This window comes from Hippichthys cyanospilos, chromosome 21, assembly GCF_059441005.1.
Source record: "Hippichthys cyanospilos isolate Australia breed blue-spotted pipefish chromosome 21, RoL_Hcya_1.0, whole genome shotgun sequence".
Taxonomy (NCBI): Eukaryota; Metazoa; Chordata; class Actinopteri; order Syngnathiformes; family Syngnathidae; genus Hippichthys; species Hippichthys cyanospilos.
In genome coordinates, this window is record NC_142389.1 from 580,178 (window position 1) to 596,970 (window position 16,793).

Genomic DNA, 16,793 nt, shown 5'->3' on the forward strand with positions numbered 1-16,793 from the left:
AACGGGAAGCCCCGCCCCCTCGCTGCCCGGCAACACTATCTCGGACTTTCTTTGAATTTAGATCATGCTCCAATTCCGCACCTAATGTTCATTTCAATCCATTTTGCTCCTAACACACACACACACACACACACACACACACACACAAAATCAAAGACTGACGCGCATTAGCTTAGCTGCACCGTTTAGCATACAGGCCAACAAGCGTGGCGGCTTGTTGCCGAGCTTATCGAACCGATCAACAACATACCCCGCCCGCCCGCCCGCCCGCCCGCCCGCCCGCCCGCCGTTTTCTGTTATTAGCGCGGCTTTCGTTTGTAGTTTGATGATTCAAATCAAAATGTTTCATCTTGGACGCCCTTCGGGAGGGAAACCGGCATCAAACTCAAAGCTAGTTAAAAAAAAAGAAGCAAACATTGCACAAAATACAAATTCTCACCAAAATAGAACGGCTTTAGCTAGCACAATTGTCCCAATCGCTTACTGTAGTAATAGCATGACGCTAGCCGATGGGGAACAAAAAAAAAAATCGTCATAATCGGACATTTGTGATCTTTACACACAATTTTGAAATCTTGTTAGCGACGACCGGCCTAATTTTCTTGGCAGTTAGTTAACTCTTTCAGTGCCAAGTAAGTTGCTTTCAAAAAAAAACACCGGGGGAATCCTACGAGCATGAAGACAAACCAACAAATAAAATCGTAAAACGGGATACAAGAAACATTTGGAGGCAAGGTATCGAGATCAAAACAGAGTGATACCGAAGTTTCCTCGCCAACAAAAGAGCGGCTTATCTTTTGCTTGTCGGAATTGCACGTAAGAAGCGCTAGGATTTTCTATTTCCCAATTTTATTTGACGGAAGCGAGTTGAAAGGCCGGGGTCCCGCGGAAACATCGGACAGCGAGGAGGTCGTCAACTATGTGACAAATATGTACGTGTTAGCGAGTTTTGCGCTGCGGTGCGAATAAACAAAAAGGGAGTGTTAAAAAAAAAAAAAAGTAGGCGATCCATCCGTATTTGTAACGTCGCAAAAAAAAACCTAAACATTTTTGGGCGACATTGCAAAGGAAATGCGTAAGATCATCTTAATACGATTTAACGATGAAAAAAATGAAAACAATCGGCTGATCAGTGAAGTGCCTTCCCCAGCTAGCTACAAAATTACGTCTCTGTGTAATCAAAAAACAGGAGTGACGCTAAAGAAAAAACCATAAGGTGCGGCGTTTAAGTGCCTGGCTTTTGCTTTGAGGCCCTCCTCCTCCCCCGTTGCTTAGCAACAAAATGTGTCCCAAAAAATTGCGGAGGAGGGCGACAAGTACTTTTTTTTTTTTGTCCTTTTATCTTTGTCGGTCGCTTTTTGTTCACCGCAGGAAAAAAGACCACCCCGACGAAACACAAACAAATAGAATAAACAAGCTTTTGGTTTCACATTGAATCAACAAAAAAAAAAAAAAAAGGAGAAACTTCCACGTTTTTTGTTCCCTTGTGGAGAAAGATGTTGTTGGAAAATTGCTAAAGCAAACAAACGTTCGAAACGAAGACGAAAACGGAAGAATAAAAACGATTTTTTTCCCCCTTGGAATTCTTGCGGAGGACTTTTTTTCAAACGTCTCTTCGCTTGGACGTTCCGTTTTCAAAAGCCCAAAGGAGGCCGGTCATGGAAAAACGGACAAAAATGCCCAACAAAAAAGAAATAAACACTGAGAAGCGAAAAAAGAAAAAGACGATGATGACGTTAGCTAGCGGTTCTTCAAAATACTACAAAAACTTTGTTTAGTTGTCGTATCAAACAAAAAAAGGCCCATTTTACAAAAGATGAAGATGACAACGAGGACGTCCGCGTTGTTCCGATTTTCCCCCAATATGCTAGCGGAAACATGTTCCCGCAAAACAAAAATCCAGAAAAAAGCAGTCAAAAAAGACATTACCATGTTCCTCCACTTGGCTGCGTACTTTTCCCGTAAAACGTTGGGAAAAAAGTTCGTATTGGTCCACCGACCTTTTGTCAAAACACCAACAAAAGATCGTTAAATTGTCGTATCGAACTAAAAAAAAAGTATCGCAGAAAAAGTCTGCTTTTTTCCGGGTGTCTTTGTGGTCCATTTCAAAAAGAAGGACGTGAAAAGATTCCTAAGTTAAGCTACCCCTGAAAAGATTTTCCGACATTTTTTACAAAAAAAAACCATGGCGAGGAGGACGTCCACGTTGTCGCCACGTTCGTTGCCCCAATACGCTAGCAGAGACATGTTGCGACCAAACAAAAACCCCTTCAAAAAAAACACAAGGAAAAAAACGACAGCGCGCGTGATGTTCCTCTACTTGGTTGCGTACTTTTTCCGCAAAATGTTAGAAATGAAAAACTTTACAAAAATGTCAAGACAATTGTTCCTCCGTGTTGTCTTTTGTTCTGAAAAAATGGCGACTAAAAAAAAAAAAAAAAAATCGAACAAATGAGCTGTGTGTAATGATGGATGTTCTCGGGTGGCTCATCCTCCCACAAAAACAAAACAAAAAACAGCACTCATTTGCTGGGAAAAAAAAAATCACAAAAAGAGAGAAAGCCCCGGCTTTTCCACCCTTTAGCTGCACTTTTTCCCCAAACGGCGGGAGCGACGCCCCCACCTGCCGGAGGGAGGGAGGCGGGAGGGAGGCAGGCGGGCCCGTCTAGTCGGTGAATCTCTGGCAGGCCTTCTTCCAGCGGCAGGCCGTGCACCACATGTCGCGGTTCTCCATCCCGTACACCTTGCGGCACTTCTTGCCTTCGCCGCGCGCTTTGCGGCTGCCGGCCACAAAAACACAGAGGTGAGCCAAAGGCGCGACGGCTCGGCGGAGCCCGGCGGAGCCCGGCGGAGCCCGGCGGAGGTCGGCGGAGGTCGGCGGGTACCCGAGGGCGGCCGCGGCTCTGGGCGGCGACGACAGGACGGCCATGGTTTGCGAACGCTGCTCGGCGAAGCCCTGACTCCTACCGGGAGACGCCTGCGGGGGGCGCACCGGCTCAACTCAAAGCGCAAAGCGTCCGTCGGAAGACAAAAAAGGAGGAGGGCGTGCTTTCGACAAACGCTCCGGCCTTTTCTTTGCTCTTAACGTTTCCCTCTGGTGATGACGGTTTGAAAGGTCTTCGGCTTAAAAGCGTTGGATGAAACGCCTTTCCGAAAAGTTGCCGGCGAAAGTGGCCGGAATTTCAATTTTTGGAATTACATTTGACACGGTGTTAAATAGATTTTTTTTTCCTTCTCGCTTTGTGTTTTGAGGGAAACAAATGTGTGAAATGTGTGTGTTGGTAGATTTTTGTTATTGCCTTTTAGCACATTTTTTGGATGAAGGTGTGTGTGTGTGTGTGTGTGTGTGTGCAGCCCTTTGCTTTGGCATTTGATGCTATCACAATGGCGCGGCAGGAACAGTCCAGATTTATTTTCAAATGAAAAACAAATGCATTGGAACGTGAAGAAATTGATTGCTAAGAAAAAACCAAAACATTTTTGGACGGAATATAAATTGTTGTTTGAAAGTTATGTCAATGCGCAATGATTGTTTTGGTCCGGCCCACTTAGGAAGGGATGTCGGCGCGCGCTCCCGTCTTTTTGCGCGCGCGCGCGTTTGCTGACCGTGTTTCCGGTGAAGGTGACGGGCGGCGACTGCCAGGAGATGCTGAACCCCGAGCCGCCGGTGGGCGCGAAGCCGTAGGAGGCGGCCGGGTCGGCGGCGCCGTTCGACGGGATGGACACCGGGGCCGTGGCCTGCGCGCGGGGGGGGGGGGGGGGGAGGGGCTCGTAACCGGCGCGAAACGGGCGCCTTTCGGGGCCGGTCCTCACCTGGTAGGCGTGGTCGGCGTGAACGAGGTAGAGCGCGCTGGGCGCGGAGCGGCTGAGCGGCGCGGCGCCGCCGGAGCGGGGCTCCTCGCCGCGGGGCGGGGGCAGGGGAAGGGGCGCGGCCCGCCGGCCGTCCGGCGGCGGGGCCGGGACGGAGGGCGACGCGGGCGACGGGCCGCTCGGGACCTCGGCGGCGCCGTCCGTGTTGAGCTTGATCTCCGTGTAGTAGAAGTCCTCCTCGCCGTCGCTGCGGTCCGAGTCGCAGTTGCGCCTGGCGAGCGAACGGCGGCGGCTAAGCCGACGGCAAAGCGGAGGGCGGGCGGGCGGGCGCCTACCCCAGGTGGATGGTGCGGATGTGCCTCTGGATGCCGGCGGCCGTGCTCAGGACTTTGCCGCAGTTCTTCCACAGGCACTTGAACATCACCTTCATGGAGTTCTGCGGGCGGGGGAAAACGGAGGCGGCTTTCGCGAGTTCGGAGGCGCCGCCGTCTCAGCTTAGCGCTCGGCTAGCCGGGCGGGCGCGGCCTACCTTGCGCTTCCGCGGTATGGGCTCGTCAAAGAGCAGGCTGCTGCCGTCCGTCTCCTCGAGGCTGGGGTCCTCGGGGCCGGCGCCCGGGGGCCCCCCCCCGGGCGCCCGGAAGGGCTTGAAGCCGTCGGCCGCCAGGGGCGGCGACGGCGTGGACGGGTTGGATTGGTCGCTGGGGGCCGACCAGCTCCAGTAGCCGCCCGACGAGCTGTTGCTGGACGGGGTGAAGGGACCCGCCGAGCCGTTCTCCTTCCACGAGCCGCTCAGGGCCTCTGGGGAGCGGGGGCCACACCTTTACGCGCTGCTCATTCGGTTAGCGCGTCGGAATGCTAGTTGGCGCGAACATCCATCCAAAATACCGCCGCGAAGGGACCCCGTTCACGACGCACTTTGCTCGGCGCCGCTCTGACGCCGACGCGATCTCGTTAGCTTACCGCTGACTTTGACGGGCGGACTTCTGACCAGCGGGCTGGTGGAGAGGCTTGTGAGAACCATGGCGGCCGTCACCTTGTCCATGTCCGCTTCCTCCTCCGACCGTCTGTGCGGACACAAAAAAAAAGTTGGACTTTCAGCTAAAACAGTGAAACGCTAAGTGACCAAAACGCAAACTGACCAAAATGTCATCGAGCGAGCTAGCCGGAATCCCGGGCGTCTCGCGGGATTCGGGCCCCCGGGGGGCCTCGCATTATCACGGATCGGCCGCACGCGCGAAAGCCATCCTTCCGAGACGACGCTTTGCGGCTAATCACGTCCCGGCCGCCAGCCCCGCCCGCCAATGCGCTCGTCGCGCCTTTCCGATCGGCCGCCGTTGCCGCGGCGACAGCATCCCCCGAGGTGAGCAGGAAGCGGAGGAGGAGATTTGTGCGTAAAAGTGCCCAACGCTTTGACTGACGCATGGCGTGTCGCGACATCATCGTCGCGCACGGCGTCTTTGTTTTCGACTCGCCGCGCCGTTTGGTCTCTTCTCCGTTGTCCGGCTCCTCCTCCCTAACCTCCTTTCCTCCGGGTCACGCTGCACCTGTGGCAAATGTCAGTGTAATGGCCAAACGTGGACATCAGATGGCACTATAGTCCCGGCAAAGAAGAAAGCCGTCATCGGCGTCAAGGATGTACGCTTTTGTCTCCTCTACCTTCTCCTTGTCCTTGTCCTCTCATCTTTACCATCTCGAATATTTCTCCTTTCCTTTTGTTCGCTCCTCCACTGATTTGTCCTCCCTCCCGCCCCTCCTCACTTGTGACTTGTTTTCATCCCTCTGCGATTCCCAAACGCGGCCGTTAGAGGGCACTATAACCCCGGCAAAAAAGAAAGCCCTTGCTTTTTCTGCTTTTCCATTGCATCCTCTGGTTCCTCCGCTTTCCCATCTCCGAGATTCCTTGCCTCCTTTCTCCCTCTCCTCCTTCCTTCCTTCCTTCCTCCGTGACCTATTACCTGTCTTGCCTCCTTTTGCCTCTTGTCCGTTCCTCCCTTTGTCTTCTTTCCTACCTGCTGTGGATTCTCCTCCCTGTCTCCCACTCCACTCCACTCCTCCTTTTTTGTTTCTGCTCCGGCCTCCTGGAGCCTTCTCTTTATTTTCTCTTCTCCCCTGCTCCTCTCTGACCTTCGGTCTCACCTTTTGCATCTTTTCCCGCCTTCGCCCTTTCCTCCTCCGCCCCCGGTTCCTCCTCTTTACCATCTCGGAGATTCCTCGTCTCCTTTCTTCCTCTCCTGCTTCCCTCGCGTCCTCTTATCTGTCGGTCCTGCCTCCTTCTGTTTCCTCCTGCTCCTCTCCAGCCCCGCATTTGTCCCTTCTCCGTTGCTCCTTTTGTCTGCTTTCCTACCTGCTCTGGACCGTCCTCCCCTTCTCCCACTCGGCACCTCCTTTTTCTTTTCTTCTCTCACCTCCTCCATCCAGCATCCTTTGTCTAGATTTCCTTCTAACCACCTCTTTGTCTCCTTTTGTCTCATATGTGTGGCCGCAGATTTTGCGTCCTTGGTCCTCTCCTCCTCCTCTTTGCTTTTCTCCCTTTCCTTGCCACCTTTTCGGTATCTCCTTTCCTAGCTGCCGATACTTATTATTTTGCGTCCTTGGTCCTCTCCTCCTCCTCTTTGCTTTTCTCCCTTTCCTTGCCACCTTTTCGGTATCTCCTTTCCCTGCTGCCGATACTTATTATTTTCCTCCCGTCGCCTCTTTTCATCTCCGCCTCCCTCACGTTGCTCCTTTTGTCTCCTCTTCTATTTTCTTGCCACTCTGCACCTACGTTTCCTCATCTCCTGGCCCCCCTTTGTCTCGCGCCTCCCGGATCCTGTCAGACCTTTGCCATCGTGGCAAACTAGCTTCCGCTTGGAGGTTTGCGCAGGAAAACCGCGATTAATATGCTACTTTGTTGGAAATGGCTCCGTTCCCGCGAAGGAGACAAGACTTTGTGCCTCCACGAGACGTGACAAAAACACGAGAGCGACAGGGCGCGCTATAGCTATACATTAGCTGGGCGCCGCGCCAAAGACCCCGTGACTGTTTGTGAACACGCGCGCGTGTACGCGAGCGCTTGCCAAAGGAGCGCGACCGCCGGCCAACAGCTAGCTACGCCGAAGCAAATCGACAGAAAGTGTGTCACGCGCACATTAGCCTGGCTTCTGTCCCTTTTCTGCCTCCCGCGGCGGACGCGTCGCCATTGATGCCATAACTATATCGAGCGGCTCCTTGCGCTAGCATATTTACAGCTACGGCAAAAATTCAATTTGGCGGCCGGGAAAACATTTGCCAGAATGATCCCGACGTGGCGGCGGCACAAAAACGGCTGACTTCCCGTGTCTTTCAACGCATGCTGCGTTGCGGGTCTTCTCATTGACTTTTGGCGCCCCCTCTGGCCGCTGTTGATATGACATTTTGCAGTGAGGAAGGACGGCGTTGTCCTGCCTCTCTGCGAAAGGTGTGCCGCGATTGTTGGGGAGTTCAACTCTCTTTGTGACAACGTTGTCATTTATAATAAGACGCCCAAAATGACTCGGTTTGGTGTTTGTTTGGAAATTTTCAAAAGAACTGGACCAATCCTTTGTTGTCGCCATCCCGAGTGACGCCGCGGCCCATTTTATGAATGGATGACATACAGCGTAGCGTAAATATCACAAAAGAGTGCGCGTATGCAAAAATATGCTGGAGTGTATATTCTTGTATAGAGAGGAAGTGACGATATAAAATACGTGCGTGTGACAGTTTGATGTACAGTACCACATATAGGTGCTTCTTTTTTTATTATTACACACACGCACACACACACGAAGGGAGAATCCCCCTTGAGCGAGCCAGATAAGGGGGAAATGATCATGTGCTCTCAGGTTGCGCTTTACCTTGAGATGACTGACACACACGAAGGCGCGCGCGCGCGCACACACACACTTCAGAGGCCGTGCGTGTGTCCTACATTGCCACTATACATTGGGGTGTTTTTATGCTTGCTCCTATGGGGCAAATAAAGACACGGGGATGCCCTACATGTGGCACGTTGGAGGTCTTACTTGGCGCTTTGCCCCTGGCGTGCACACACAGACACACACACACACACATGATATATATATAGGGGCAAGCCTCAGTGAAATTTAACGGCGACGTGGACGCGGAACAAAGGCAGCGGGCATGACAATCGCGGCCACCTTTAGCGCAAACGACGGGTAAATAATCCCCCCCGCTTCTCCCGTAAAGTGTCTGGGGTTTAGGAGGAGGCGCGCCGGACCTATAGCGCGCGGCGGACGGCTAAACAAAGAGACCGAGCGCAGTCATGCGAGTAAATGAAGAGGCTAAACGTGCTGCGCGCCAGAGGTAAACAGGAGAGCGAGCGCCCTCCCCGTCCCGGATTCTTCTCCCGTCCTTTGTCCTCCGTCAAGGCATGAGCGGCCGCCGCCGCATAAACGGCAGCAAACCGGAATCGGAACGGCCTCGCGCTCGCCGCCGCGTTTTGCCAAAAGTTTCTGGAGCCGGGAAAGGAAAACGTGGAAATTGGGTCTCGAGAAGATGGCCGCTTTTGCCGATTTTCACCTTGGCTCGGGCCACAAATCCGATTCCCGCCCTTCCCCAAATATATTCCAGTTAAAAGGGTCTAAGTCCACACCTCTGATACGGGGGTTGAAAACCAGGGGGGCGGGGAGACCGGCTGTACTCAGAGTACTCGATCGGAATTTCTTGGATTTTTTTTTTTTTTTTGGTGGACTAGCCAGAAATATTTATCATCATTTTGACCGCTCGACCATTAGATGAGCTTTTGCGACATCATTTGCAGCGCCGCTCGTAAAGTCCCGAGGAAGGGGAGAAAAATGGAGCCGCGAGGCCAACCGCCAACGGCCGGCGCTGTTGCGTTTCTCCAAAGAAAATAACAGAGGTCTCTTTGACGGGCCGGGAGGGAGCCGGCGACGGTAAACACGTCCCTTTTGGGCCGGCGGCGCCAAAGAACACAAAGTTGGCCGGCCGATCCCGACCCCGGAGACGGACGCCGGCCGAGCGGCCCGCGTGGCGGCTCGTTTTGGTTGTTTTGCCGCCGCTTTTTCATGACTCTTTTCTCCACGCCGGAGGGCCACAAGCTTGCGCTTTACAGAATTTGTGGAAATCGCTTTTCTCTCAGCGCGAGTCCTCCAAATCTTAGAAAAGTACGACGGGCAAGTGGCGCCCGCGCGGAATCATGAGCGTCCGCTAAGCCCCGCCTCTTACAGGCACAAGCGTGCACAGCAGGCGCGTCAAACATATGGCCCGCAAAAGAGATGATTTTTGAGAAAAAGGAGCTGAGTTTTTTTTTTTATATATAGAAATGCCAAACAAATTGTACTTGTTTGATTTTGGACACTATTAAAAAAAAGAATAGTAAATTTAAAGTTGTTTTAAAGTTATATCAATGTACAGTATCGCATGATTTTATTGGCCAGACCCACTTGGGAATAGATATTTTTTTAATACATACAATTCTTGCGGTCAAATATGCTTTATAATGCGCTTCAAAAGCGTGTTTAAATATGTTATCCTGGATATATATAGATATATGTGTATATTGACGATAAACAGGAAGAGTCTATGTGCAAACAAGGCGCAATGTGCGTGTGGGGGGGGGGCGCTTGCTCAGTGTGGAGATAAGAGGAATTAACCCCGCCCCCTCCCCGCATTTTTTTTTTTCGGTGGCAGGTAAAGGCGGCAAGGCGAATGACGGATGTCTCGGATGAACAATAGGACGGGGAACAATGGAAAGCCGGCGCCAAAGCCATTCTTTTCTTTTCTTTAAAAAGAGGAAGGACGGCGGAAATTTTGCGCTAACCGCTTGGTAAAACAGCGTATCGGCCCCAAAGAAGGCAAAGACGCTCGCTCGTCTTTTCGAATGGTCGCAGGCTCCGCTCGAACAACTGCAATTCCGACCCCGCGGGAAATTTGGGGATTGACGGCAGGAGGTCGGGTCGGGGCCCTCTCTGCTGTGAAAAAACGTAAAACGGGAGCATTGAAAATTTCAGTCTTCAGACTTATAGCCGTGCAAAGCTGTCATTTGAAAAGGAGACATCCCGCAAAATCTTTTTGGACTCTCCGCTGCAAAAGGTCCACAGAAAGTCCAAAGACTTTCTAAAAAGTAAAGTCACTTTAGTTGGTTATAATTGAGTATTTTCAATTTTAATGGAATTTAAAAGGCTTTAGCGAGGCAACTGAAATGCGAAGCTAAGAGGCTAGCTACAGTAAGATCGCTCGGCATTACGGCCATTTGCGGCCTATAAATGAAAAACACATTTGGGCTATTTTTAGCCTGACCGCGATGGTATCGCGCGTCGGAAAAGTTAACAGCCGGGTAAATCTTTTCGGGGGGAAAAACAAGCTTGTCATGGAATCATTAAACGTGCGGGCTTGTAGATAGCGATGGCTCGCTCGCTCGCTCGCTCAACCGCTGACATTTGCCGGCCTTTCGACCGATCCCGCGATCGGCTTAGGCCGAAGTCTTCAAAAGTCACAATGCTCTCATTGCGGCATGCTTTCAATATGGTCGACGTACCGCCCGCCCGCCCGCCCGCCCGCCCGGAAAAGGAAATACGCCAGCGAACATTTTGAGGGCTTGAAAGTCAACATATGCCCGAGTCGGGTGACGGACGACAAAGGGTTAGGGTTAAATTGCCGGGACGGCCGGGGGTCGAAGACGCCGACGTCTTCTTGACGACTCGTCCTTTGCGCTTTTCCGGCGGAACGACTGGAGCGTCTGCTCGCTTTCGCCTTTGGAGCAATTGGCGGCCACGCCGCTATTTGTCAAAAAGCTAAAGCTCCCCCCCTCCCCCGCTCGGCTCGGGTTGCTATTTGGCCGCTTCCCGCGCGTCGGCAGGACACAGCCGGCCTCGCCGAAGAGAGGTGCGGGGCGGGGGGAAAAAAAACTGAAAAAAGGGGTCCGACACGCGCCGCCACCGGCAAACGGCAGACTTTTCACAAAAACATCTCAAACGCCCGCGCGGCAAAACACGCCAATCAAAGGGGGCGGGGCGGGGCGCATCGGCGGGGGCGGACCGAGCCACGCGGGACTTTTCCCCGCGTCTATTCGGCCGGTCGAGTTTTAACGCCGTCGTAGTCGTCGGAAACTCCGAACGGCGCCTTCTTCTTCTTTATTTCTTGTTGGGATGCCGCCGTTTGGGTTAGCAAACAGAGTGAAGCCATGTCGGCTTTTGCGAAGGCACGCCGTTTATTGATCTGGGGACGACCGCGTCATCCTCTCCGCACAAAACGTCCGCGGCCGCCAGGCGCGCGCCACGACCACGACGATGAGAGCGGATGTCAGACAGTACGGCGTGACACAACGCTGTCATAAACCTTGGCTGAACTTTGCCCGTACGACCCCCCCCCCCACCCCCCCACGGGAAATCCCACTGGCTGCCACCTCTTGTAAACACACACAAAGAGGCTGGGATTGAATTTGGGAGGTTTGAAACGCACACGGCAAAGCGATTGCGCTTGGGGCATTTGCGCTCATGCCTTGAGGTACCCCCCCAAAAAAGTTCACTTTCTTAAGACCTTCATAATCTCATAATCATTGTTATGAGACCGAACTCAGAGAATTCGAACAATATGACCGATGGCTCATCATGATTACTCGATCATAAAAAGTAGTAGAGAATTTGATAGCCCATTAGTTATCGACTAATCGATGAATTTGACAGCTGTGCTCTGCAAGTGCCCCGAATAGGGCCGCGCAATGAATTGAATTCGAATCCCAATCGCGATATCGGCTGCCACGATGAATGGAGTTGATCCTCTTCAATATTAACGTTTCAAAAGTCAAGCACTTTTTTGGTAAGTCAAATCAAGCATTTTGCCATTCTATCAGCAGGGGGCGTTGTTTCCCGACTGCCAATTGAAAAATCCGATCTGCAAACTATTGCAATCAATTCAGTTTGAAATGAGCAAAAATGACATTTTGACTGCTAATTGAAGCAGGCTTATTTTCCTGGTTGGTTTGCACTCAGCAAGTAAGTTGGATGCGTTGCCCTGCGCGCTGCGTTTTTGCCATATCTCGGCTCAATTTGTTTTCATTATCGATTTCTATTTTAATTCATTATTATTGTCTGGAAGTATCAAGCCTTGAAGCCTTGTTTATATACTCCTTGATTTTAAAAAAATAGACATGTTTGACTGAACATGATGATAATCATGATTAATAATTATTGGGCCGGTATCGAATGAGTGGATCTCTTGGCAAAGAGTAAACGGGAGAGGAGGAGGTACCTGGCGTGGGGGACGTCGATGCTGGAGGAGACCACCTTGCGCTTCTGCTCCAGCAGCGACACGGAGCGACAGGCGTCCATCCGTTTGCCGTTGGGGTCGCCCTCCGCCGTCGCCGCCGCCTCGGGGCCGTCGGGGGTTCCGTTGACGGAGCTCTGAGTGGGGAGGGGGTCACGGCTTTTCATATGGGTTTTACTTTAAAATGATCAAGTATGACAAAAAGTAGGAGCGGTATAAAAGGTAAGAAACACAGCAGTTTTTTTTTCCTTTGCTAAGGTGCATTTAACACAATGCATCATTTTAAGTCCGGCCGGCCTTTTGTTTTTGCGCAATCGAAAGTGAAATCCCAAGGAGGCGAGCGGCAGCATCCGTTTCGGATTTCGGGGCAGGCCAACGGGAGCTGCCGGCTGGCGAACAAAGAGCCTCCCGCCAGCCGGCCCGCCGGCCCCGCCCCTTTGGTCACAAACGCGCTGTCAACAAGTGGCTCGGAGGACACACACACACACACACACACACACACCCCACTGGAGCATTTGTTTGGCGGCGGGGGCGCGGAGCCAAGCGCTCAGATTCCTTGGCGGATGCCGCCCGCTGCCGCCGACCTGGGGGTGTCCCCACAAACCACGACTTCCCGCAACGACACAAACACACACACACGCACGCCTCTTTCGCCTTTTACGGCTTGTTTTCCATCTCGGAGGGACACTTGCGACCATTGTGCGCCGCTAACCGCTTTTGTGGACGCCACACACACGCGCTATTTAATTTCCTGGGGTTACAAACATAAACAGCCTGAGGCTAAAGTTGAACAGTTTGGGTCTTGACCCCAAAATACGCTTCACACAATTACGGCACGCCACCAAAAATGAGTGAGCGTCACAACCATGCAACGGTCATTTTGTAACATTCAAAATAAAACTAACTTTAGCAAAAAAATACACAAATAATTGCTGTCTCTATATTTGCCTTCCGTATGCATGAGTCTGCTTTTAAAATGAAAGAAAACTAACTGAAATAACGTGAAGGCATGCACTCAGACACCAACAATTTTTAAACACAATCCGCCACTAGGAATCAGCATTTCTCCGTTTCGAACAGTTTCAGGGGCGGTCAAGCCATTTTTTTTAAAAGGTTTGAAACGTTTGTATGTTTTACGCAGACCTACGAATCAGGGCATGGCTTTGTGATTAATATTTTGCTTGTGGAACATGGATGAAGTTGCAAAGCTACTTTTTCGATCTCCGTTTTGCTGTCACCTGAAAATGACATCGCATTTGCTGGTATTGGTCAGTCACCAAGCAACTGTGACGTGATTTTCGGGTAATGGCTAGTGACAAAATGGCCGCCTTCAAATTGAATAAAAGCAGGTTGATTTTTATGCGTAATTCAAAATCCATTAACTCGTTATTAATCAGAATGCCATGTTTAGTGTAGCGGGGCTAACAAAGAACATATTATTGTCAAACCATCTTTGGGTTGACTTCCCCTTTAAGACCCCCCAAAATATGGAGGAAAAAATATTTCCTCCTCACATTTAGTGTTTTATCAGAAGAAGCTGCTGAATGCTTCTATGTAAAAAAGATGACCTGTTTTTTGCTCATGTTCTACCTGTAAATGCTAAAATATGCCGTTAAAAGAATAGCATTGCCTTCATTGGCTAGTGTTGACACGATGCCACGTGACAGATTACAAAAACAGAAGGCTCAAACAAAAGAATGTGTTAAAAAAAAAACACTTTCTTTTAGTTTTGACAATTAAGAATGGGAAATTTGACGTGTCGTGAGGGACAAACGCGAGAAGAAAAATCAACAACAAACAATGGCAATGAAGCAACATGTGACGTTCACGGGGACGATTCCAAATCGAGCATCCGGTTTCATGAAATCGTGTGCAAATGTCACCAGGACGGACTCGAAAATGACAATGTTGAGTTTGCATGATGGCACGTGACCAACGGTAAAACTCGGATTTCGCTGCAACGTTAAATCGGACAGTTGAAGACCAATTACTGTATTTGAGGACGTGTGACCATGTGAGCAAAACAACAACAGTGTGCAGAAAAGTGAATGTGTCGCCATCTTCTGCTAAGCCGCATGCTTGAAAACGCCCCCCCCGGTTCCGAACGGCTGCTGTTTAGTTCAAGCCTATTGTCCCACATTGCTTGAACGTCTCACGAATGTCCTGCCAGTGGACATTTTACAGTGCCCCCCCCCCCCCCCCCCCGACCCATTTCACGCACCTTCAGGCTGGACTTGAGAGGCCCCTTGGCGTGGTTCAAGCCGGCGTTGGTCGCGTCCTCCTCGGGGAACTCCTTGAGGCTTCCGCCCGGTAGAAGCGGCGTGCTGGTTCCGGCGGCTCGACGAGCCGCCGCCGCCGCCGCCTCCCCGCCGCTCTCCGGCTTGACAGTCTGCAGAACGCCGGCGTCGCCGGTCGGGCTCGGCGCGTACACTCGGCTGCCGAGGACGGAACGCTTGACCAGGCGCCGGCCGTGCATTTCCACGCTAAGGTCCCGGTTGAATATTTCCGAGCTTTTTTTTCCCCTCAGATTTTTTTTTTTTTACAGCACCAAGCAGCTCGGTTGGTAAACAACGTCAAGGGGCGGCGGGAGCGGGAGCCCTGACAAAATGTCCGGAAGCCAAAACATCCTCGAAGGACTCGACGATCCAACGGACGCCGTCGTCGTCGTCGTCGTCGTCGTCGCGGACAAGACAAACAATTCTCCCCACGTCCAAAACCGGCTGCCAATCTCGCTCGTTTTTTTTCCTCCCTTCGGCCTGTTTGTTTTCGCTAGCTAAGAGAGAAATCGGCGGGAAAACGCGGAGATGGTCGAGCCGCCATGTTAAACGCGCACGATTGAGCAAACGGACGAGCGGCCGCTCGGGTAACCTTCTTCTCGTCGACGAATTCGATTCAAATGATCCGGGTCGAGCCTCGCGTTCGACGCAGTTCGCCGCCTCGCATCCGCGGGGGTTGAAATGGGTTGGAAAGACGCTTTTCCCGCGGCTCCGAGTCCAGTTGCGGCGCGCTCCGGTCCGGAGTCAGCTCCAGCCGCAACCGGCGGAATGCTGCCCGTAAACATGTGCGGTCCCGCGGTCGAGACGCTCCGCCATTGGCTGCCGGAGCACACGCCTCCACGAGCCCCCGCCCGCCCGCCCAGCCCCCCCCCCCCCCCCCCCCCCCCCCCCAGTCCTGCTTTCTCGCCTTCTGTCGGCCCGCTCCATTCAAAACAATGACGCGAGGAAGGAAGGGGAGGAAGTAAGGAAGACGACGCGCTTTATGCTTGAACCCACTTCGCAGGCGTGTAGCCTACTTTTTATGTGTCACGGGATTTGCCAAATTACCACTTAATAAACTCCAGGCGGGTGAACAAAAAAAAAAAAAGTGGCTGGCTCTTGTTTTTGGTGAATGTAAACAAAGTAGACTGTTATATGGGTTTCGGTCTATAAAGTTTTTTTTGTTTTGTTTTTTACATAATCTAGGGCTGTTTTTCCGAGTTTGCTAACCAGATTTTCCAAAAGTCCAAACAAATTCGATAAAATATGCAAATGTCACCAGGAACTTTTTTTTATGCCAAATTCTACTACTAAATATGGTGACCGATAGTTGTCTTTTTACTTTAATTTTTACTAAGTGCTACTCAATGCGCTTTGGTGCTTTGAATGAAAAAGAGATGTCCTATTGTGTGAGTGGTCTTTAAACGCATTGCTGGTCAACTGCCTTGACTACAGCATCCGCTTTGTTTTGCTTTTCTAGTAGCTATCATCGATGAATTAAAAAAAAACTGACTTCACTTCCCATGATTGGCCAACAGGAAGCAGGAAGTAGTTCTACCTCCGCTGTGACGTGATGCAAAGTTTAATTAGACTTCTATCTGGTTTCTGGTACCTTTGGGGCATACGCTTGATCCAAACAATTGGCTTGCAAGACTAATAATATTTGTATTAAATAAAACTTAATATTTTGTGAGGTACATTCAATTCAAATTGTTAGCGTCCAGGATGACTGAAGAAAAATTGAGATTGAATGTTTTGATGGTCATTTCGCCATCATAAATATAGATTTATATATTTGAAAAAAGGGAAGTACATCCCGAGTTATTTAAACTTCTAAATGTGGAAACCGCTTGTTCCCTAATTTCACCTCATCTTTTTCTCTTGATTTCCAATCAGAAGTTTCCTGACATGCTAATTCCCTCCTAATGAGCTTGAGCCTCCCCGCTCTAAAAAATGGCCAAATTCATGTCCAATACAACATTTACAGAAAATTCATTCCAATTATTTTTCTTTTTAATGTAATGCCGATACATTTTCCCAGCAGGCGGCCCGCCGGCATTAAATATTTATGACGCGGAGCGGCTGGTGACAGATGTGCCGCCGAGTGATGCTGCGAAGGACAGCGTGCTTGCAAGGCCGACAAATGGCATCGTGACGGGGGGGTTGTCTGTGTGCGCTTCTACCAGCGGAAGAATTGAGGCAATGATTTTTGGGGTGCGCGTACATCCGCAGGGCACCAAAACAGCTCAACGTGGGGGGACCCAATTCCACATTTTACTGTCATTGTGGGGACCGCTTGCACTTGTGGGGATTGCAATATTTCACAGGCGTCAAAATCCAGTCCTAGAAGTCCGGTATTCAACACAAATTCTTAGCAAGATTTTTGATCTCAGGACGCCATCGTCACTTAAGGTCTGGATTGGTTCTAATTAGTGGTAAAAAAAAAAAAAGAATACGTTTGCAGTAGTGCCAACACTGTGTAAG

General features: G+C 51.0%; 1 protein-coding gene across 2 annotated transcripts; it reads right to left on the minus strand.

Moving 5' to 3' along the window:
* Positions 1–983: 983 nt before the first annotated feature.
* Positions 984–15,068, minus strand: znf704 (zinc finger protein 704). Of its 2 annotated transcripts, XM_088405198.1 has the most exons (9): positions 14,276–15,066; positions 12,040–12,191; positions 4,771–4,874; positions 4,340–4,608; positions 4,146–4,246; positions 3,814–4,081; positions 3,607–3,738; positions 2,886–2,977; positions 984–2,780 (listed from the first exon to the last, which is right to left on the minus strand). In XM_088405198.1, exons 1-9 carry the CDS (start codon positions 14,528–14,530, stop codon positions 2,666–2,668), a joined length of 1,488 nt encoding a protein of 495 aa, XP_088261324.1. In that variant the 5' UTR covers positions 14,531–15,066; the 3' UTR covers positions 984–2,665. The 2 variants fall into 2 exon arrangements, with proteins under 2 accessions (XP_088261324.1, XP_088261323.1); XM_088405197.1 differs by having other exon boundaries at positions 984–2,977; positions 14,276–15,068.
* Positions 15,069–16,793: the final 1,725 nt, after the last annotated feature.